Consider the following 23,337-nt stretch of genomic DNA (forward strand, 5'->3'; position numbering starts at 1 on the left):
GACATGTGAAACCACATCTGCTTCTTCCTCAAAAGTTACTGACTTATGACCAAGAACCAAATGAGGGTAGGACTTGGAATCAGTCCTGCTCTCTCTTCTGGCCTCTGACTTGGGCCCAGATAACGTAACAGTTGGCAGACACATCCCTGTATTCATGCTGACACATCCTTTAAATCCATATTCACCTCTGCGGCTAGATGCAGAGGGCAAAACTTAAGTACTATGTCAGAAAAGTCCTGAGCTAATCACTTCAGAGTGAGGACATGGCAGAAATGAGATCAGCTGAGCTGACATTTAGGAACTCCTGTAGTGTATTCCCACAATTCTCTTTTACATCCCCAGGAGACGACTTTTGCTTTAAATACACCTGGATCCTGTCCAATTTCCAACCCCCCTCCCTGCCCCAAGTCAACCAACTTAACAGGTGATCCACAAGAATACATAAAGAATCTGGCTAATGCGTGGGATGAATAAAGCAATGATCATGATCTTAGGAGAAGTATTTGTAATCTACGCTGGAATGAGGGCATCAAAAGATGCTGGAGGAGGAAGGAACCATATGGGTGTTTGTCCCAGATAGGTAGATCACTCAGTTGATTTAGGTCACCTCATAAGACCAATGACAGTAAACTGCAAGTCTGCTAATGCTCCACCCAACTGCCTTTAATAGGAGAACCTGCCTGAGCAAGGAGCCTGTAGCTTGGCACGAAAGCCTTCCAAACAAGGCTTTTTAGCTTTAATGCTTTTTAGGTCAGGGCAAACAAGATACGATAGCTGCAAAAGCAGCTCTTCCACCAGATCCACCTGGGGGAACAGGCCTCAGTCACATGGTGAGATGGGGACAAGGGGGTGTCCCAGGATCTATAAATGGACATGGAACTGGACGGCAGTCCAGGCAAGCAGAGGTAGTTGGACAGGAACCAGAGTCTGGGTTACCTCTGGATGAGTGACAAGTACTCCTGCTGTTCTCGTTGTCAGCACAATGCAGCAGAAGCAGGAAGAAAGCAGCTTGAAGGTGGTATTAAAGCCCGGTCTGAACATCAACAAACCGACAAGATTAACAAAAACAGTATTTTGCTGACTTGGTCTTGGTTCTCTGGCTGTAGCTTTATATTCTAGTTGTGAGATAGGTCCAAAGATCCAGGAGAAAAATAATTTTAAAACAAACATCGTATAGCTCCCATGCCAGTCTCCTCCTTCTCAGCTCTAACGCCTTCATTGTGTCACACAAGATGAGTGACAGTATGAAGGCGAACCTTTGCAGACTTCCCAAGACTCTTATTACAGTAGCAGTGCGTACACAGCCTCCAGCAGCAGGCCAAGGACTGGGAAGCAAGGCTGCTTGCCTTGCTCCTCTCCCCCTGGACCATCCCTGCTCCTCCTCCTCGACCCTGGCACAAGGCTGCAAAACTGAAGTGCACTTCAAGCACAAGCCTGCCAAGCTAAAGTGTCACCTCCACAAAGGGCTTCGTGGTCATGTTCTGAGCCACACATGTGAAATACGCGAGGATTTTGTTTGCAGAGTGATGCAGAAATAATGCTGGAGAGCAATCAGAAAGCACATACCATCCTCCCCTCTCCTTTAAGAAGTCATTCAAATGCAAATAAGCTACCGGACTCATCTCCCCATTGTGCAAGGCCAGTATTACCCAAAAGAGCTGGCACCATGCTCTAACTCCTCATCCCAAGTCTGTTACTGCATAGTGGGTGAGAGTCAATGGCCTAAATCTGACATGGGGTCTTTGATCCATGATAAAAATCACATTAGAAAACAAGCAAGTTTAACTCCTGTGATCACTGATTTCTAAAAAAAGAAAAAAAAAAAAAGAAAAAGAAGAAAGGATATTTTAATTCCAGCCAAAATTAATTTCGTGACATTTGGAAATGGCTTTCTTCAAACAACAAGTAAATGGTTCATTTCAGAGGACTAATCCACTAACCAAGCTATGTTTCTCAGAAAACTGTAAATCAAAGATACTTGTTTCATATAAAAATATACACAGCATATATTTAAGGCACTGAATTTTCACAAAATCTTTCAGAAGGCTGAAATATGTAATTCTAGAGCTGGTGTTTCGGGGATTTTTCTGTTAATACAGCATTCTTTCAGTGTTCCACATAAAAATAAGCAGCATGCATGCTGCAGACAGAAGACACAACCCATGCTTTTTTTCAAAACCTGATGGTTTTGTAAAATCCTGTTACTATTCCACAAAGCTATCTAACAAAATCAAAAGCAATAATGAAACAGTCTTTAAAAATCTAAATAAAAAGCCTTTTCTCCAGTGATACGGACAGAAATACAGTCAAACCATAGTAACTTAAAATAGATTTGTCTGCTCTCAGTAGCGATAGGTTAAATTACACATGCCTATTTTAGATTTCAAAGATAAGAGGTTTATTTTATAATGGTAGCATTATGTTTTAAAAATCACATTTGAAATACTTTATAAATTTTCTGAAGTTGGTGCTTGTCATATTTTTAACAATTTTGAAATGGATTTTAACAGGTAACAGATTAAGAAAGATGCAGTCAGAAAAACCTGCATGATAAGAATACATTTTTATTTTTTTACTTTTATTGCTTATGTAGTGTCAAAAACTGCTCGCAAATACAGCTGCTTTCTGTTTCTTGAAATAGACACCATCTTCACACTCTCAAAGCTAAGGTATGCCACGTAAAAAACCCCAACAAATATTCGAATGGGACATAACACAGCAGAAAATAGCAGTTTTGTAAGTCAGTTTAACATCAGTTCATAGGTAAATAAGACTTGTCAATAACGTAGAGACCTCCAATCTTGATCACAAAAGAAATGTTACAGACACGTAGGTAAGAAACTGGCATTTGGTATCCTGAAACTATCTGCAAACCTCACTATACTGATCCATAAACATAATACTCTTATTTGCAAAAGGATGAAGGAGTGGGTAAACATTTTTTGCCTTCTAAGGGTTTTTTATATTAATTTCTCAAATATAAATTAAAACGTGATGAATTTCTTTGCTATTACAAAAACAATTTCTAGTATCCACAGATCAACATGAAGCACACAAATACCCTTGTTACTTGACAGTGAGGTTTTGAGAATAATTAGACTGATTAAATCCGTGGTACAGTCAAATGAATTTAGTTATTTTGATCAGAAAGCATTTAGCTCTCCGGAGAAATGTTTTTAATAAACACGGTGAGTAACACTAGTGGAAACTGTGTTACAGTTCAAAAATGTGAAGGTAGCATAATCTAACTAAACCCAGGTATTTTCTTAGTTGGTTTACAAAACAATACCTAAATAATAATGTGGCTGATTTCCCAAATTAAACAAAACAAGGTCTCATTAATAACGATCATATCTAGTTCTTACACAGAGATTTTTATCAATAGCTAGCAGTTAAACACAATATACCTGTCATTTTCTTCTGTCTTCACAAATACTTTGACATCGCTTATCTGACATCTAAAAGTAATAATGATCCAAAAAATAGGTGTTTCAAGGTTTCTTATTATAAAGTCAAAAGTGCTGACAAGGACTTTTTCTTAGCAAATAGCAGTGCAGACTTCAACAGCATAATCAATTACAGAAATCTTGAAAATTATAAGCTAATTATGACCTACCAGATAGAGGGTAAATGCAAACAACGATCACTTTCAGTTACGTTGTTAAAAGAACTGCTTACAGTTCTCTCTTTCAGTGGTACATTTGCTGCTTCTCCCACATAACAAAACCTCACATCTACTCAGAATCTGCCACTTTATCATGTATAGAGATTTTAAAATTTGTTTCACCGTGCTCAGTAAGGAAACCAAATGGTATTTCTGCCTCCAGAGACGCAAATTCGATTCCCATAAAAATACAAAGCTCGGATACCATGGAAATAATTCCAGTCTGATTCTTACATGAGAGCTGATTTTGACCTCTCAGAATGGAAATAATTTGTGAAATCAGGGGTGGCCTTGCATGCAGAAGAAAAGCAGGATCGAGCTTGAAATTATTTTTTTTTCTCTGATGTTCCTATGTATTTATATGTAAACACACTGAAAATATATCAGCAGTTTTCTACATACAGCCTTGTTATTGATGGGAATGGGATCAAGCGGTCCAGACTAATTTTTTGGAAAGACATTATGGTCTCGTTGACTTAAATGGCAAAACATCAGTTGATTTCCAGCAGAGCAGGATTCAGCCCTGGTATTTGGGGGGAAAGGGTTATTTTTTTTCTTCTTCTTAAAATGCTGGGTTTTATGCTCTGTGTTTAAGCCTGCATTAATGAGAACACCTGAAGGATATGTCCCTCCCTTCCCAAAATAAATTCTGAGGAGACTCCTCCTGTATATCCTCCAGCTGTATGTGCTCTAATTAAAAAGGCTGCGCTGCTTCCTGCTCAGAACACTTCAAAAGGCCTCACTGCTCCCCTTGACAATGCACTGCCCGGTGCTGGTTCCTCTTACCTGTCCATGCTTATTTATGGCAAGCACCACTCACTGGAAGTCATAAACTGTGCCTGTATTTTAGTCTGTCTGAAATCTATAGCATGTTTATGTGAAAGCCATATTAACTAATCTTAAAAAAAAAGATAAAAAAAATAGGGTGTATTATGGGGGAAAATACTGCCGCTTGCTCTTCGGTATTACTTTTTATTTCCAAAAAAGAAAACTGTCAGTTAATATGTGATTTTTTTAAAAAAATTTTTTTACAGCCTGTTTGTTCTTAATTTCACATGTCATTAAGTAAAAATACACAAGGCTTCACTGTGGAAAAACATTTCAATTCTCGTGCTTAATACTGATTGCTGGCTGTCTAAGACTGACCTCAAGCGACATGACATGTTTTCTCAAAACCATTTTTTGGGGAAACTCAAGTCCAGAAAAAATAGTATAAATAGAAGTTTGTGGCATTTTAAAAATCTGAAATAGAAGGAGAAAAAAAGGGGTGTTCCGCACACGTAGAAAATGACTTTTTAAAAAATACGGTACCCACCACTCTCAGTCTTTGCAATAAGCTCTCCGATTAATCCTTGCTCACCAGTTACATTCAAAGGTGCAATGTTCCCTCCCCAGTGGTCCCCGCTATTTAGTTCAATAGCGATGGAAAACCAACTTGTTATTTTTCATTTGTGTTTGTGCCTTTAAGCTTCGCGGCAAATTTTGAAGAGGAAAAAAAGTGGGGGTATAAGATCACGAATAACACGTGAGAGAGATGCCCTGTGCTTAAAAATCTGAAGCGGAGCAGCTAGCAGTTCAGAGAGGTGGGAGGCGAGGGAAGCCGCAGGGGCACGCTGGGTTTTGGGCACGCTGCTGGCGCTGGCACAGGGCTTGCGGACGACGGTGTCCGGAGGATCTGGAGCTGAGGGTGAACACGAAGGAAGAAGAGGTCTCGCAGTGAAGGGCGCAGCACCTGCGGAGCGGGGCGGTGGGCTGCCCAGCTGGGCCCGGCCGCCAAGGTGCGCCCACCGGGCGGGGGGAGGCATCGAACCCGCGGCCTGTGAAGCGCCTGGCCCAGGCACTGCGTGCCAGAGGCGGGGGAGGGGTGTGAATAAAAAACTACGAAACGGGCGCGGTTTAAAAGTGCACCTTAAAATAACAGAGAGGGGAAGGAGGCTCCTTCCCGAGTCGGCACCGCGGTATTTGTTTGCGTTGGCTTCCTGCCGGGGGTGCCGGAGCCGGCCCTCCCCGCCCCTGACAGGTACCCGCAGCCGAGCGCCGCCGCGGGGGAAGGAGGGCGGGCGGGACGGCGGGCGGGGGAGGGGGCGGTCAGGCGCCTCCGGCAGCGGGACCTGCCCGCCCCGCCGCGTCCCGGGGCGCGGGCGGCGGCCGACGCCGGGCTCCCCGCGCCCTGGGGCGGCCCGGCACCCCCGCAGACCCCCGGCGGGGCGGGGACGGGCGGGCCGAGGGGTGCTGGGCAGCGCCGCGCCGCCGGCCCTCACAGGGTTAAGGTCCCGCCGGCCGCCCGCCCTCGCCTTCCCACCGCCGGCCGCCGTCGAGCCGCCGCGCCGCCTCACCTCGGTGTCGTTATTCAGGTTCCACAGATCCAGGCGCCCCATCCCGTCCACGCAGGCGAAGAGCGCGGGATGCACTGGCGACCACATGACATCGTAGACATAGTCGGCATTGTCTTCAAAGGAGTAGAGCGGCTTGTTGTGCTGTAAAGCAGAGAGAAGCATGAAGACTTCGTGGCGCTAGTGCTGCCTGGGGCTGTCTGGCGAGTCTAATTAAAAACTTTGCACATTTACAAAGTGTCATAAAACTTCCCCAGATGAAAGGTCCTCGCGAAGGGTGGGACTGCGCTTTAATGGGGCAACAACTGTCCGGTGGGATAAATGAGATGCCCGGCGTGAGGGGTGTGGGACGCGCGGGTGCTGGGGCGGGGGTAGCGCCCGCGGCCTCTCCCGCTCCCGGCCGGCACCCCGGCGGCGGGCGGGGGGTGCGCCGGGCGGGCGGGCGGGCGGGCGGGCGGGCAGGCAGGCAGGCACCGCCGCGCCCGCCCGAGCCAACCGCGCTTGCGGTCGCACCGATAAGGATCGTGAGATCGGCGGGGAGCCGCGTTTCGCCCTCCGCGCCCCTCCGCGCACCGCGGGCGGCGCCTGCCACCTAGCGGCGGGCGGGCCCCAGCACCCCCGGCCCCGCGCCGCCCCGGGGCCCCGCCGCCGCCCCTCGCCCCGCGGCGCTGCCGCAGCGCCCGCAGCCGTGCCCGGCCCGGCCGGCAGGGAAGGCCGTCCTGCAGCGGGCGGGAAGTCGGAGGGAAGTTAGGAAGCGCACCAGGAATAACGTGTAATTGTCCGTCATGAATTATTCATCGCGTCTGGCTTGTCTAATTTTTGCATAATGGCTTCGCTAATCCCCGATCAATTAATGGAAAATGAAATTTGAATGATAATGAAAACTCCAGAGATGAAAGAAATTAAGTATTCTCACGACTTGTGACAGAGATCTAAACAATGGGGCTTCGCCGAGGGTCTCCCTCCCGCACCCGCCAGCTGCCTGCGGCGGGCCCACCGCCCCCGGGCCAGCGGGGCACGGCGGGGACGGGCGCCCGCAGCCCCCCCCCCCGCCGCGCCCGGAGCCCTCGGCGGGGAACGGCAGCCGCCGGCGGCGGTACCCGGGGTATGGCGGCCGGTCCCTCCAGCGCGCAACCCCCGCTCCCTTCACCCAGGACACGGTACCGGGAACGCCGCAATGCGTTACCCAGCCGCGCATTATTCTTCCAGGAAGCGGAGCGAGCGACTGCAATTCTCACACCGCTTTGCTTTTGTGTGTTATTAATGTAGAGCAATAAAGCAGTCGGCTTGATCTCTGGGCTTCCAGCTGGGCCCTTGCCAGGTCCGCTCTGCCCCCGCTGCGCTGCGCGGAGCTCCGCTGGGTGCGGGGGCCGCAGCGCGCGCGGGTCCCTGTGCCGCCGTGCGTATCCATGGCGTGTTGTTGCTGCGGTTCTGCGTTGGAAATAACGCTGAAATATTTCTGCTCATCACGGGTATTGCAAAACATTCTAGGACATATTCATTTACGCCACTTCGTCTTTTGAAAAAATACCGAAAACACAAAGGGCTTGATTCCGTAGGATAGTTTTTCCCCTGCTTGAAGTACTGAATGATTTTGAATGATCGCAGGATCAGGTCCCGTATTGTCGTAACTGGCCTAGTGTTTTGGGGTTTTTTTTTGTGCATGTCCTAAGAATAGCAAGCATTTTGGTTTGTGTGACTATAAAATGAAATTAGATCTTGAGATTATTACCTCAAATTTATGCAACATTTTTATTCCTTCTCCAAAGCTGGAGTTTTGCAAAAGAAAAGGAAAAAATTTACAAGAATATTTTCTTACCTAAACAAGGTCTTGTTATCCAAACACATATGCATCTGCTTAGTATATTATCAGTACCAGTGGAGTTACTTACACGTGTTAATGGAATTACTTAAATGCCTGTGCTAAAACATTTGCAGGGTTGAGGGCAAAATTAAGATTAAGCTTTTGAAGAGGCAGAGGTATTTCACAGGAAAATTCAGACTGAATCTTTACAGCTGTGAGCTGGGGTAAGTATTATTTAGAGTGGGCCATATGGATCCACAATGTCTATCTGCTATATTGTGTCTTTTCACCGAAAACTTCTAATTTAGGTTTAAACACATCAACCGTCTAAGTGCTAGAACAATGGGCGTTGAATAGCATAGTATACCAAAGAGAAAGGAAATCTGGTCAACTGCTAGATGGCTGATATTCTTCTTATTCATGGGAAATGTTCTGCACCTACAGCACTTTGATATCATGGAAGAAGTAACAAAATTCCACAGAAGCAAGAGGACTATTAAGATATCATCAGTCCAGGGCTGATTTCAATCAGCATTTCCTTTTTGTCAATGTATCAAAACTTGTTTTGATCTTATTTTGAGTGTGACACTTTTTTAATGCTCTTTTTAGTTCTGTCAGTTTATTTTCCAATTCATGCCTAAAGAGCAAGGCATTAGAAGGAAGGGTCAGGAGATTTGGTTCTAGTCTGTATCCTGCTGTTCACATGTTGTATAGTCTCTGGCAAAATAGCTTTAGCTGATGTGCCTCAGTTTCCCTGTTAGTAAAATAAAAACACTTTTGGAGTGCTGGTATTTGAGGTGAAAAAGCATAGCAGATAGGCAGTGTGTATTGCCTTCACCATAGCAGTGGAAATAGTCAGTCAAATAGAAAGTCAGAGGGAAAATCTGGACAACGGGAATAATATGGCTTTTGAGACAGATCTCAGACATTCAGGGAATGACACACAAAGGAATGGAGATTAATAGGCAGTGGAGCACTGGAAGGAAATGAGAAACGGCAGCCATGTGAGCGGCCCTACCAAAAGGCAAGATCAGCTGCAGTGTGGTTGGGAAAACGGGCAGCAATCATATGGCACCACGCGGCAGTGGTAGCGGAGCTGAGCTACAGCCTTCATAGTGCCCCCAGTATCTCTGCCCTCCCAGCTTGACTAGCCTCCAGTGGGAAATAAAAAAGAAGCATTTCCTATAGTATGTCTTGTTGTCTCAACTAGAGAAGAATGTAAGAACTGCATTGAGTCGGGCTGGAAGTCCCCCTTGCTTAGCATCTTGTCTTCAGTACTAAGAACGATTGGCCTTTCGTAAAAGCCGACATTTCATCCTGGTCTGATTTTGCCCACTGAGAGCAGTTATGTTGATTTCATTGTGAAGACTCGATTTGTAAGGTTAAGTGTGTATATAAATGTTTGCAGGACTTCCTTACTGTGAGCCTGTTAACTAAGGGCCCAGGTCTGCAGATTCTTTTAATGTAAGGATTTATGAGTAAGGACCAATACCAACCTCTTTTAGGAATGTTGAAATGTGGAGCCATGTAAAGGTCACTTTAAAGCAGTTTTAAATTACCAAAACTTCAGACTTACACAATCTATAACTAACATGTGGCTATTATTATAAAACAACTGAAATTTAAACTTGATGAGCTTTCATTCTTAAATATCAACTCACTCTGTTATTCAATAGAACAGAAAAAATAGCTTAAAGCAGTTAAACTATGGGCCAAATCTACTTATTACTGAAAAAGAGAGTTTGGGGTGAAAATGTGGCCCTACTGAATCGATGGAGTTTTGCCATTGATTTCAATAGGACAGGATTTGAGCATTTAGTGGGAAAAGTGAAAAAGCCAATTCCAAGACACGTGGTTTTGTCTCATTTATTTAAGCATGTTGTCAAAATCTATTGTTCATCCTCAGTGTTTGTATACGGGCATTGTTTAAAAGGACAATGAAGAGCATACATTTTAAATACATGGGAGCTGTCTAGGAATTAGCACTTGTCTATAAAATAAGAATCTCACCTAAATAAATACTACGTATTTATATAAAAGAGATCTTTTTTTTTCCACATATAAATTTGACCAGTCTATTCCATTTCTTATTTGCATAGAAGAATTTTCTTTAATCCAGGAGGCGCCACACATAAAGTAGCTAATTATCCATATAAAGGAATGTATACATATCCACAGGTTTTAACTAGCATCTGACTTCTGAAAAGCCATAGAAAAAGCTATTGGCTTTGCCTGTTTCGTGAAAGGAGCGTTATACATGCTGGCACAATTTCTGTGCGTGTCAGCTCCACCTAAAGGTACTTCCCTAGACGTACCTTCAGCAGTACAGATGTATGGTGACACCACACGCTCTGTTGTCTCCTCTTCTTTCTTTCCGCTCCATTGTCAACCTGTACTTCTGGCTCACACTGTATTAACAACAGCCATGAGTGTTGTGCAGTATTAGAAGTTGATTTAAGCTAATTTGATTTTTCTAGGTGTGCAGCAAATATGACAGATTCATTAGTCCTTGGCATAGAAACTTTCCGAACAAGCTGATGTGTTTGTTTAGGCTCAAGCTCTGACTTTTGGGCATGTGGAAAGAGCAGAGCCAGAGCAGTCTTGAGCAGAGTGGCTGCTCGTGTGTCTGGCCCTTGAACAAAACAGGGAATAGGGGCTTGGAACTAGATGATCTTTAAGGTCCCTTCCAACCCAAACGATTCTATGATTCTATGAATTTGGCCCCTTATGGGACCAAATATTGTATAAATAGCATTTATTCATTAAAAAAGCAAAAATCCTGCAAAATGGTGTCAGAGAAAGACATCTCTTCTGCCATAGGTAACATGTAAGGAAGCATAACTGCTGTTTTTATTTAAAGCAAGTGTTAGCATCACACTGACCAGACGGTTGCAGAAGAAACTGGGACAGGGCATACATAGCTTATGAGACTTCCACTCAGGTTAGGATCTGAGCTCTTTCACTGTTTTATAGTCCCTAGTCTTCTCCACCTTGAGAGAGACATTTTACTACTTTGCTGAATCCAGACTCATCTTTCCCTTTCTAACGCTGCTAGTTAGGCAGGCCAACCCAAAAGATGCAGACAGTTTAAGCAAAAACTAAAAGCTTCTGGGAATTTTGAGGCAAATACTTCTCAAATCAGCTTTATTCTTGTCTTGACCTTTCCTCCTTCAATGGTCTCCTTCCTGGGACACCAGCTGTTAGCTGTTTCAGGTTACTTGTGCATACCTCTTGCAGTGGCGAGTAAGTTCTCCACTGTGTAGAAGACTCCACTACTCTTGTAAGCCTTCATGTTCTACATTTGTATGGAGTCAAAGAGGCCCTGGATTTTATTCAAACTGATTGATCTCCATGGGAATTTTGCCAGTTCTGGACTACCACGCTTCTCCCAAATCTGTTTTCTAATAGTTATGATAATTTAGGATAATCCAATAGTTCCTACTATAATGCTATACTTATGGGATTTGACTTAGTTCAAATTACGCTAGCTTTGAAAACCTGCAGCAATCCCAGCCCGGGAACTGTTACAAGATGTCATAAATCAGAGGGGCTAGTTACAGGTACATCCCTGATGGCTCAACAAAGCCTGTCTGCACTCTCCCTGAAGGGTGTTATTATCCCACAGACCCTGATACTATATAGACCTCTCACAACTTGTAGTCTGCTCCACCTTTTCCAGGACTAGCCAGACCTTCAAGGATGACAATGGGAAAGCAAAAGGACGATGTTTATGCTCTTCAGCTTTAGCCCCCAGTGTTACTGGCTAACTGAGGTGCCCTAAAGTGAGTTACGTGACTAACAGCTCCTTTACCTGTCTTTAAATTCCTTCTGGCAGTCAGGTTCAGTGCTGAATCACAGATGAGCCTCTGGGGCTCAATGGACATTTTGCTGGGCTATGACCTATGTACATGTTGTGTCATCTCACTGTCACATGATTATTAGGTCACTGAATCAAGTCTAAACTGCATTTTTGGGCAAGGGAACAGACTTTAGTTTTAGATTCAGTAGCGACAGGAGGAAAGAAATGAGTATGGAAATGATTCCTACACTCTTCACAGCCCTGTTTTATTTAAGTACTGTAGTATTACTACGCTGATTGTTTTTTGGCATCTTAAAAGTTGCAGACAGTCAAGGCAGAAAACTGTTCACTTCTAGAAATAATTGTTCTTGCAGAGATGCTGAAAATGTTGCCTCTCTTAATTGCCAATAATAAAAGAAAGTCCAATATTTTTGCATATACATGTGGGAATTATTATAGATAGAGGAGGGGACAAGGGTAAGACTGAAAGGAAAGGGGCTATGAGAGCAGACCAAGTCTTGAGATAACATGATGATTACATTTTTGTGGTTTCCTTCCAAGTCAAAGCATCACGGATGAGCATACAAGACAAAAGCAAAGGAAAAAAGGCTCTATGGCTGGCATAAGTGGTTTTAATAAGAACCAATCTTAATGTCTAATGGTGTGGCATGAAGAAAAAAAAGTAAAAGAACTTGGGAAGTCAGACATCACCTGACTGTTAGGAGCATTAGAAAGTCAGACAGCAGAGGTTTCAGGGTCTGTGAAGATAGCCTGGAACATACACTGATGGATAAACTGCTTATTTGGTTAATCCTCCTTAACTGTTTTAAGTCCTTTGCAGAGGTGTGACACATTCAGGCTGTGCTGCTGGACTTCAGTTGTTCTCTTCTACCCAGCCTTTCCACTTACTCAATGGAAAAAGACCTTTTCATTTTCTGAAGAAAAAAAGCAGAAAGCATGGCATTCCTCTTTGCCACTGCATATTAGCTGAGGAACTATTTTCAGTGAATTTGATATAAATGTGTATTACCTCATTTCTAATGTAAATTTAAATGAATTAATAACAAGATATCTGCTTGCAAAGATGAACTTTACAAACATCAGAAGGTATGTAAGGCCTTGAAACTCTACAAAACAGACTTAAGAAAAATTTAATGAAGAAGCTAATATGCAGACTGGGTTATAGTGAGTCACTAGGGAGGACAGTGTTCCCCAGCTCACTTTTCTCCCTGGTTCCTACTGGCCAAGCTCGTGTACGCTGGCTTCTGTGTTTGAGATCATCCAGTTTCATTCCCAGTCTGGAGCCCCTCTTACCTCACACTTGCAAGGGTTGTGCCTACAGGTTTCCACTGCTTGAGGTTAATGCCTCCTGCTCTCCTCACCCACTTCAAGCTGGATGCAGTGTAGATGCAACAGTGGAGAAGCCTGTACAGGTATTTGCCATTTGTTCTGTATTTCCTCAGACTGCTGACTTCATCGCTAAATGTTAATCAAGTTTTCCACCTTTTATTTAAAACATGCTTTAAGCAAGCCAGCACTTCTTCCTATGCTACTAACTATGCATTTCAGTCATGAGACTTCTTCAGAAATACTATAATTTTCTTTTGAAATTTCTACCTACTTCTAAAGATGGCTCAATTTCCTCGTTTAAGAAGCTCAAAACACTATAGAAGGTCTTCTTGTCCCTACCTAGCAAACTGATTCACAGTTTCTGTAGCTCATACTCCTGCCTTTATATTACTACTTTCCTGGATTTTTTTCAGAGAAGCAGCTGGGGGACTTGCTGGGAAATACAAGCAAGGTATGGTTTTCCTACATTGATGGAAGAATCACCAAACCCTGATCAGAGGAATCATTGAACACAAAGTGAAAGACTGAAGAAGGGTGGATTTGGTCTTCTAACCTCCAGTTGTCACTCCCTGTTTATATCCCACATGGGTGGGATTGGGAAGCAGAGCTGGAGAGGGAGTGGGATGCTTTAGAAGAAGCTGGATCACTGTGCTAGTGCTCTCCCGTCATGCGTGAAAGACAGCAGCATGCACTTAGGTCCTGAGCCTGTTCCTGTTGAAGTCAGTGGGACTGGTCTCCCTGCTTTGGGCCTCAAGTTGTTAAAGAGAGATAGTTTAGCTCAAATTGTGAGGCAAGGAGGGGAGTGGGATAATGTTGCTGTGGTTTCAGGGGGGTTGTTTCCCACCCCTGTGAATCTGATGAAAGCATTCAGTATGAGGCCCCTGAAAATTCAATTTTTTCTTTTTAATGGAAAATGCTGCTTCATCACAGGGTACCCAGCCTGGCTTTGCATGTGGACTCGGTGAATTACCAGGCTTTCAAGCGACTCTGCTGCTGCAGTTCCAGCTGCCAGGAAGTGCAGGCAGGAGCATGGGGAACATTGCAGGATGGCTGACACAGCCTGATGTTACAGCACCGTCTGCTGAACAGTCGAGATTACTATTTGTAGCTGCTGCCCCCAGGATGCCTGCAGAGCTCTCATGGGTCAGCAAGCAATGATTTTGAGGCTAATTATTATTGAAGAGAACTCCATCTCGTAGGATTTTGAATACAGTGCCTTTTTCTTACTGATAATAAAAGTCTCACACATAGCTGAGAAAGGACCGCTGCATGAAGCAGGTGGGAGAAAATTGCCATTAGGGAAGAAGTCTTGGGCTTTATATATTGATAATTTTCCTGAAATTTTTCACTATTACATGTGAGCCTGATCCTCCAGCATAATTCTGCAACAGAACAGTCAGTGGGAGGTTTGCATTTTGATTTCAGGGGAAAAAGGAATGACGACTTTGTTTTGTACAGATTATATGAGCTCCTGAAATCCAATTCTGCTTTCCATGTGCAAATAAAGCTTTCACTGCTACAGCTGGATTTATGTTAGGGTTTTCTGAAATAAAGTTTAGCCCACTGAGTTTTTCAGAACAGCCTTGGTATTTTAGATTACTGGTGTTTTTTGGGGTTTTTTTGTGTGTGTGTGCGCGCCATTCTTCACAAAACATTTCACAAAGCAGCAGCATGGTTTGTGTGAGTAAATGAAGTATGTTGGCCAGCTGAGGAATATTTTCCTATCACTTTTCAAATACGGCTACACTGAAAACCAAAATCATGAGAAACATTTCATGTGAAGAACTTGGGGCTGATTTCAAGCCACCTGACTTCACTTTGGTTTTGCTCTTTAAAATTACCTAGAAAATACCATAATCTTCTTTTTTGTACAGCTGGATGAGAGCCAGACCTCTGGCTCCAGAGGTAAAGGGCAAAACCTAAAAAAATCCTGTCTGAACAGGCAACTCCACCCTCTTCCCCAAGTCAGCTTGGCCTTTTGACAGAAAGTGAGCTCTGAAGCAAATTCATTCATTGCCTTGTTTTTGGACAAAATTCAAAATTCTGAACTCACACCACAGAGAGACCATTTCCATGAAATTCAGCATGCTGTTTTATCAGCCTTTGTCTTTCCCTATAATCAGATAAAATTAGCATTTGAACAGTGATTAATCAGATTAATCATTTTAATTGCTTCTATCAAAGAGCAAAGCCTGCACTGGAAAGGTATTGTTGTCAAAAGAAAGTGATTGCCTTATGAGCAGAGTCAAGGAGCTCCATGTAGTGATGCAGCAGTGAGGGGGACCATTCTAGCCAGGCATCCAAAATAAGAGGAATAAAATCAGCCCCTGAGAAAGATATTTGACCCCCACCAAAATCAATGGGAGGGAGGAAGAGTAAAGGATTCCACACAGCAGAAAATGGGGACAACTGTCTATATTCAGTCCACCTACTCCCAAAATGGACTAAAGTTTTGGTCTCCCTCACGGTACATTGTTTCTTTTCCTCTTTTTCTCCTTGATGTTATTTCTTGTGCCTCCCTAAATTCCCTGGGCCCTTTTGAATCACCCACCACGGCACTACAGCCAGATGCAGATTGCATCCAGATCCAGTGGGGTGGTAAGTGCAGAAAGCCAGAGGTCCTGATGCCCCTGCAGTTTGATTTAGCATCTGGTCAGAGCATACCCAGGCTTTCTTCTGCTTGTATCTTAGCTTTTATGGCTGCAGAATCAAGCTATAGCTCTGTGTGTATGGCATGAGATAAAGTGGCTGATTCCTTCGTGGTAGTGGTTTTGGAGAAGCCAGAAGATGACAGATCCAGGAGCTCAGAAGTGCTGCCACATCTGCCAGTTTAGATATGACCTGAGGCTGTCCAGATGCAAGAAAGCCGTCAAAAGCTACAACTGTCAGACTCCTGTATAGTCAGTGGTGGGAAGTAATAATGGTATCCTCAAGTGATGTCTAAAGTATGCATTGCAATTACTTCTTCCCAGTAGCTGTGTAAGAAACCGGAGTATGGAAGTTCTAAATAATATAGGATCCAGGAGGTTCCAACTTCATGTGCAGTAGAAGTAATCTAAAATGCTGCATGGGCTCATGTGAGAAGACTGAATATGGCCCAAAAGATTTAGGAAAGCTTAGAAAATAATATTAAGAATGAACAGGTTCAAGACTGAAAGTAGTGATATCTTCTAAATTTCACTAACTTCAGCTCTCATCTACCGTGAAGTGTATGCAAGATATATGAGTAACCTCAAAATTTCACCAATCCATTTCACTGTTGGAGACCTGTCTGATACTGTTTCAAACTGGAGAAGTAGGGCTGGCCCCAGGTGGACAAAACTGGTTTTCATCAGGAAGTGTCAGCACATTAAAATCAAAGCTTTACTCTGAGAAAGTCCTACTTTCAGTAGGCACAAGATACAGCTCAGGGCAAAACGGCAAGATCACCGCAGCACTTCCTCCCCTTAGGGAAGACACATGTTCTAGTCCTAGTCAGGCAAACCTTTGCAGCGTGGCTTGGTTCCCAAACCACTGGCTTACAGGATAGTCTTGTGGAGCTCTTCATAAATAACTGCGTATTCAGTGGAACAGGAACATCTTCCATAAGGCAGGGGAATGCTGTGTACCATCACTAACATCAGTGTCTCTCATCTGTGATCCACTCTAATCACCTGCCATGGGACTTCACCAAATCAAGTAATTGACTCCAGCATTTCCAACAACAGTTAAAACAATTTTCATGAGAATTCAAGTTCTTGCAGTAGTTCACTACCTTTACTCTCCTTTTATCACGACTACTTGTTTGACTACATTTCTGTTTGGATCTTTAACTTCCAGCAATGCTATCTATAACACAAGGGGCTGTCACTCACCCGCTTAATGTGATTGAAATTATACTAGAAAAAAATATGAGCCAGTAATCAGCTATCTAGATACATGGTATCTGTAATGTAAAAAATACTAAGTTCTTAATCTTGATAAAAGTGACAACCTGACTCTGTTTTAGTAAAATTTAAAAGTTGCCCATTTGTGAGTGCATTGTTTTCTTGGTGACTAAAGTCCACAATTATGTAATGCTTTGATTCATTCTGCTACAGCATTTTCCATCACAGTAAGTTTGATATATCAGGTTGATCCTATCAGATCCTATCAGCCAGGCTTTTGGGGAAGGGGATTGAGCGGGCAGAGGTACCTTTCTTTAGCGCACCACCACGTGCTTCTTTGTATTGTTCTTGTGATAGGCTTCAGCTTGACCTCTGAGGAGATGGGGCTCAACCACTAGACCAAATTAAAACCAGTAGAGCTTGAAGTTATATGCTGATAGGAGGGTATTAAAATGCAAGGTAAAAATAATTTACTCCAAGAGTCGGAAGGACTGGGTCATAACAAGGTATTCAGCAACCAGATGTGCATAAGATATTGAGGGTACAGAAATGTACATGAAGGCACATAGCATAGAAATGTGAAGTTTTGCTGTTTAAAAAGTGGCTTCTCAAAAAGCACAACAGACCGCAGACTGGGATAACACAGGGCACCAAAAGAGAAAAGCAGCATGTGAAGAACATAAGAAAGAGAAGACAAAGAAGAGGGATGAGGAAAGAGCTACGGTTGATGCACATACTGGTAAGGCAAAACTGAGCACAGACACAAAATTAGGTACTCTTGTCACTGACGGTACATAGGTCTGTTCTTGCTAATTAGCTCTTGCTAATGTGGCAGTCCTACTACCAGGCTGCTCACCTCTGTCCCTCCTGATTACAGCACTCACTATTACTTATTGCTATTATATATTATTATATAATAATATCACTATTATTATTACTTAGACAAAGAGGGAGATAAGCATGAATGGGGATACAGCAATGTTACAGTTACTCCAATCTCTCTTCTAGCCAACTGCACATCTGAGCAGTTAGGCACAGATGTAAGAGGAAAAAAGCAATTAGCTCCTCTCAATGGAAGGATAAGAGATAAAGGAGACATACAAGGATGAATGAGTTAACAAGATTCAGCTCTCTACCCAGACCTTTATTAACTCCCTCAGCAGCAAACAAGCCATCTTCTATGCTGAAACTAGCTTATGTTTTGCTATGCTTTAACAATTCCAAGCTAGCTACTGTCCCTTGACACAGTATCTAAAAATTTGCACTCCAAACAGCAATTGCTGTAATAATAACAATACTTATATTTCATTATTTAACCTCATGCTATTCATGAGGATTAGTGCTTAATTAATTAACAACACTTAGCATTTCCACTTAGCACTTTACCTCTTCAAAGCATCTTACAGACAATACCTAATTAAGGGGCAGAGCTCCAGACACTTCACATCAGGACTTCCCTTTGACAGCTCTGCATCCAAGACTTGCTCATATGGTGTAGCATGGATTCAAGTTGAAAGCCCTATTGACTTCATCAGGAACCAGGTAGTGCCCTATCAAGTGACTACCCTTGCAAATTCCTTCCCTTTTCCTGTTGCTTCTGGTTGCTTACTATTCACCCAGGGATCTAATTATTGCCTAATGTGATGGGTGATAATGTGAATCTTGTATTAGTGTTGTCTACAAAACCTTCATTCTTCTGTTAGTGAAAACCTTATTCTCGGTCACCTTGTTGAACTGCATTTGGATAGAAAATGTGTTAACCACAAAAACAGATTATAAAATGTCAAGCCAGAGTTTTTAAAGGAGATGGCGCTTTCAATCCATCAGTCAAATGCCTGCTATGAAAGTGCCTTTCTTGTAAGCACCCCAGGGTGCAATACAACATCAATAGACAATATAAACAGAGAGCTTTTATGGTTCACTTTACACTTGGACATGGACTCTGAACCTGTGAAACAGAAAGGAATTGAATTTCATGACCAAAAAGGATAATGTGCACAGGATTAAGTAGAAGAAGGAAAGCAATACAGCATTGGATGCTGATAGAGAGATTAAATTTACAAGTAAGAAACCAAAAGAATAAAAAAATTATGAGTAAACTCTCATACACCAGCAGCAGCACTCAGTGTTTCATACCAATTCACTATATTTTCAGAGAATCAAATATTCTGATTGGTTTATTCAAAGCTTGAACAACCAGGCTCTGACTATGAGAACCGAACAAAGAGAGCCCTAAATATGTAATAGCTCCAGCCAAGAGCATTACCCAGACAGTATGGAAATAAACTTCTGCAGGAGTCAAATTGGAAGAAAAAGAAAACATTCATCACAGTTCAAGGACTTGTCTAATGTCTCAGAGGATGTCCTCACAGGGCAGTGGCTGGCAGTGCAGCAGCCTGGGGCTGCTGCTGCTCAAAACTGCTCCAGAAGAAAGCAAGCGATCCAACACAGCAACACGGCTTCCAACTCTGAGTGGTGCTGTGGTGTGTCACATGCACGTCACAGCTCACATCAGCTAGGTCAAACAGCTTTCTCAGGAAGCCCCTCTTGCCAGATGAGCCACAGCTTGATAGATATTAGAAATTTAAATGGTTTGGTTCTTTGACAACTGACACTATTGAACAGAATCTGACCTAACCATTTTGGCACTGAATTCTTCCACAAGGATAACTGTGTACCACTAACTGCAGTGTCTTTGTGCCCGAAATATGCTGTGTTAGTGTTACTGCTAACTTCTGAAATCCCAGGAGTTTAAAATAAAAGCCAGACCTTATTATCCCTTAATATAATTTCATTTAAGCTGCAGATGGATGAGACCCTTATTGCCATATTCAACCTCAAACTGAGGGTCAGACACTCACCCTAGACTTCTCTGGACATGTAAGGTTGAAATTCAGCACCTGCCTTTCACCTTCCCCCAGTCTCCACATACTCTTTGCCCCTTACTCAGCTTCAGCTTCAACCCTCCAATGTTCCCTTGCCACGAGTCACCACTGCCCAGGACTCCCTTGTCTCAGACACGAAACAGCCTAGCCAGCTCCAACCAGCTAACACCTGAGCTCTCCATCACCTGGTTACCCTGCAGCCCTTTCTGATGTTTACCACCTAGGAACCATTCCAGACTCATTCCAGCCTGCCCATGGCCACTCCCCTGGACCACTTCTGCATTGGTTAAGGCTGAGCCCACTGATGTAATTAGTGTTACATGCTAATTAGATAAATCATGCACCTTCCTTATAATGAGTTTCCTAAAATGTAATGCTCAAGACAAAGCCATCAGCTGTGGTCACTGTTCACCAGGAAAAGATCCCTGTTAATTAGCATGCACACTGGATCAGGCCATTAAGAAATGCATTGTGAAGCTACCATGGAAGCTGATTCAAGTTATTATCTAGGTGCTTCTGTTTCCAGCACAAGGCTGTCACATGAGCCCGTCTGATCACTTTTGTATTTACATTTGCTATGCATCTGTCCTAGCCCATCTCTAAGCCCTGATGTCTTGGAGGAACACATGCTGAGACACTTCCTGACTGGGGTCAGCTTCCAATACTGGAACTCTGCCCGGTGCAGCCTAAGATGTGAACCAAATGCAAGACATAAAACCATGATTAAGACAAAAGCCTGGCATTTGGAAGGCAGTTTTTTACTCTGGTGTATGACAAAAATAACTGCTTAGATGACTTATATAATTAGGATTTTAACCTCTCAATCTCCTGTTTTCCTCAGCCTTTACAATGAAATAGGTTGGTCTCTTTAGTCTGTCCCACAGTTTTCAGTCATGCTGTCATTACCCTATATTCATACAGTTCTATGGGGTGTTGGGGTTTCAAAGTTTCACAGGACTGGGTATTCATTTCTGCTGTTCATAGTACTTTCCCTGTCAGAGGTCACAGGGACACGTCCATAGAGTAGTCAGCAACATGGAATGTAAGTTCCAGCATGTATTTCCTCCCTGCTTTCAGCCATCAGCATGTAATGTCTTTGGGACAATTTATACTTTTTTTGCTATCACAGCTTCCTACAGCAATGAATTTCACAAGTGATATTGACTGCATTAAGTTGTACGTGTGCTTCCCCTGTTGCTTCATCAGAAGAAAGTGTTGCTGCTACTGCACCACCACAGTGCCTAGTATTAGCCTTGCAATTTAGCCTGCCCAGGGAGTCCTGGATGGATTGTTTGATGACTTGCAGTACAAGACATCCTAATCTCCCTGCCCAGCAAAACTGCTTCAGTACTAGGGTTAATACTGAAGTGCAGACCAGCTGAAGCTACCTTTAAAAGGCAGGGTATGCTCCAGGGCACATATGGTTGATACAGTTACATTAGGTTTATATTTTATTTAAAATTTTATCACTACACATATTCTAAGCACAGCCTTTCAATTAATTAATTCTTAGGACTTGATGTAGACAATATTGAAATATTTCTGATAATAGCATTTTCACAAGTAGCATTACCCATCCCATCCCAGCTTGGATTTCTCACCTTAGTGGTCCACAACTTGACTGTCCAGTCAAATGATGATGTCACAAAGAGATGGGAAAAGTCAATTGGACCCACTGCCATGTGACAATTGATTCCTGTGACGGGTCCTTGGTGGCCTTCAAAAATTTCACCAATGCCAGCTTTACTGCAGGAAGAAGAGACATTTACATTCAGAGAGTGATTTAACATCTGGTGATTTAACGTAATTTTTCTTTACTTTTAGGTTTCCGTTTCCTTTTAAAATTCCATTTAACCTGTAAATATCTCGCCTTTCAGTAAGGCCTTTGCCTGCAGAGGTTTATTCCTGTGGGCACAATTAATGCTCAGAAACCAGCACATGGATACTTTCTCTTACTTCTGAGGACTTTCCTTACTTGTTTTTACATACACTGTCTACTACTGTAGCTTGAAATAACATTTATGTATAATTCTAAATTATAATTATACCATAGCTTATGCCTCTGAGTAAGCCACTGTCACAAGGAATAACCATTAAAATAAAAAATGCAAGTATGTTAATGACTTATCATGTGCAATTCCTTTGCTCTTAAATATTTGAAATGACCTTCCACAGCAGTGAAGCAAATCACTAGGAAGCAAATCCTTTTTCACAAAAAGTGAAGGAACTGTTCCTGTGATCAGGTATCACAGAGTCATTACTTTGAACAAGGGGAGATGTGCATTTCATCAGCCTGAGGCTAGAATAGCTATTAGGAAGGAAAAATAAAACACTGTGTAAGAGAGAATATGCACAGTTTTCTTCTTCCTGGAAGCAAATGATGCCAGATCAGTTGTCAGTGCCGTCTCACAGTGTATACAGAAAGGAGAATCATGAGATTACCCTTTTAGTTGCATCATAGAAAAATTGCCAATGGAAGAAAACACATTAAAAATAGCCACAGCTCTGACAAGGCTGCCAGGCCTTTGCAGGGTGAATACAGTGTACCCAAGGAGATGAGGAGCTGCACTGGAGGAAATTGGTCCCTCATATTGCTAGTGTGGTGTCCCCTCACCTCTCCTGTTGCCCATGCTCACTTAGGGTCCCCTGCCAGCGCTCACAGCATGTGCTGGAGCTGGAGCTGTGCTCTGCAGTGCCTCTGCAGTGCTGGATGCAAAGCACACCACTTATTTTATCCCCATCTGTCTGCCACATAGTTGGACGAATAAGGGGAGTTCTGCAGCACTGAGAACACCTTGTGTATCCGCTGTGCTTTGATACACCTTTTTCCAGAATAATGTATAGCTCTCCACTGTGCTGGGCTGAAGGACACAGGAGCCTCTGGAAGTAAAGCAGGGATGATAGCAAAAAACTCTATAGAAAGACAGGCAGGACCAGAAGAAGAGTGTGTGTGTTCAATGGTCAGCAGAAAGACTGCTAAAAAGGTGAGCTAACAAGAGGGTCTGGCACTTTCTTCCTCTTGTGAGGAACAAGCCAGGCATGTCTGAAAGATCAGAAGTGAGAAATGCGTTTGGGCATGCTTCATTTATCCTAGCAGCCTAAGACTAATTCAAACCATCAGCCACTGCATAGCCTATCAGTATAATGCCTAAACAGACACAATTTTGCAATACTGTCAGTGGTCAGGCTAAAATAAAAATTATATTGAAAAAAAAATGTAAAACTATTTAAACAACATTAGGAATGTGTAATAGAAGCCTTACAATCTTAAACCAGTGTATCGATGTCTGGTCAACAGAAACGCAGAATGTGATAAAATATGAATTCAGAGAATATTGCAAACTATTGAAGTGTGAGGGTGAGCTTTGACTCTATCAGTGAAAAAAGGTTTGTTCTTTACAAAAGCCTTTCAAGCATCCCAGAGGATGAAACTACTACCAGAAGCTAACAGCAAGCTAGCATCCTGCAGATTTACAGGGTACAAAATAAGGAACTTGCAGTATTAAGCTACAGCCTGGGTTATCCAAGGAAGGGATATAGCCACCATGTATGAGAGAGCACAGGGTACCAGTCCTGGAAGCGGGTCAGCCAGAGCTTGCATACCTCCATGGCACACTGCAGCTATGCTCATGTTAG

The 23,337-nt window shown here is 43.1% G+C and overlaps 1 protein-coding gene across 9 annotated transcripts in view; it reads right to left on the bottom strand.

Annotated features, from left to right (window-relative positions):
- DYNC1I1 (dynein cytoplasmic 1 intermediate chain 1) overlaps positions 1 to 23,337 on the bottom strand; it is a 194,532-nt gene that overhangs the window by 19,538 nt on the left and 151,657 nt on the right. For all 9 annotated transcript variants that reach the window (XM_056337761.1, XM_056337762.1, XM_056337768.1 and 6 more), the window contains 2 exons: positions 21,303 to 21,447; positions 6,001 to 6,141 (listed from right to left, as the gene is read on the bottom strand). In XM_056337761.1, coding sequence (XP_056193736.1) covers positions 6,001 to 6,141; positions 21,303 to 21,447 — 286 coding nt within the window. The remainder of the gene's footprint in view (positions 1 to 6,000; positions 6,142 to 21,302; positions 21,448 to 23,337) is intronic.

The sequence above is a fragment of the Falco biarmicus genome, chromosome 4, assembly GCF_023638135.1.
Source record: "Falco biarmicus isolate bFalBia1 chromosome 4, bFalBia1.pri, whole genome shotgun sequence".
NCBI classification, from domain to species: domain Eukaryota; kingdom Metazoa; phylum Chordata; class Aves; order Falconiformes; family Falconidae; genus Falco; species Falco biarmicus.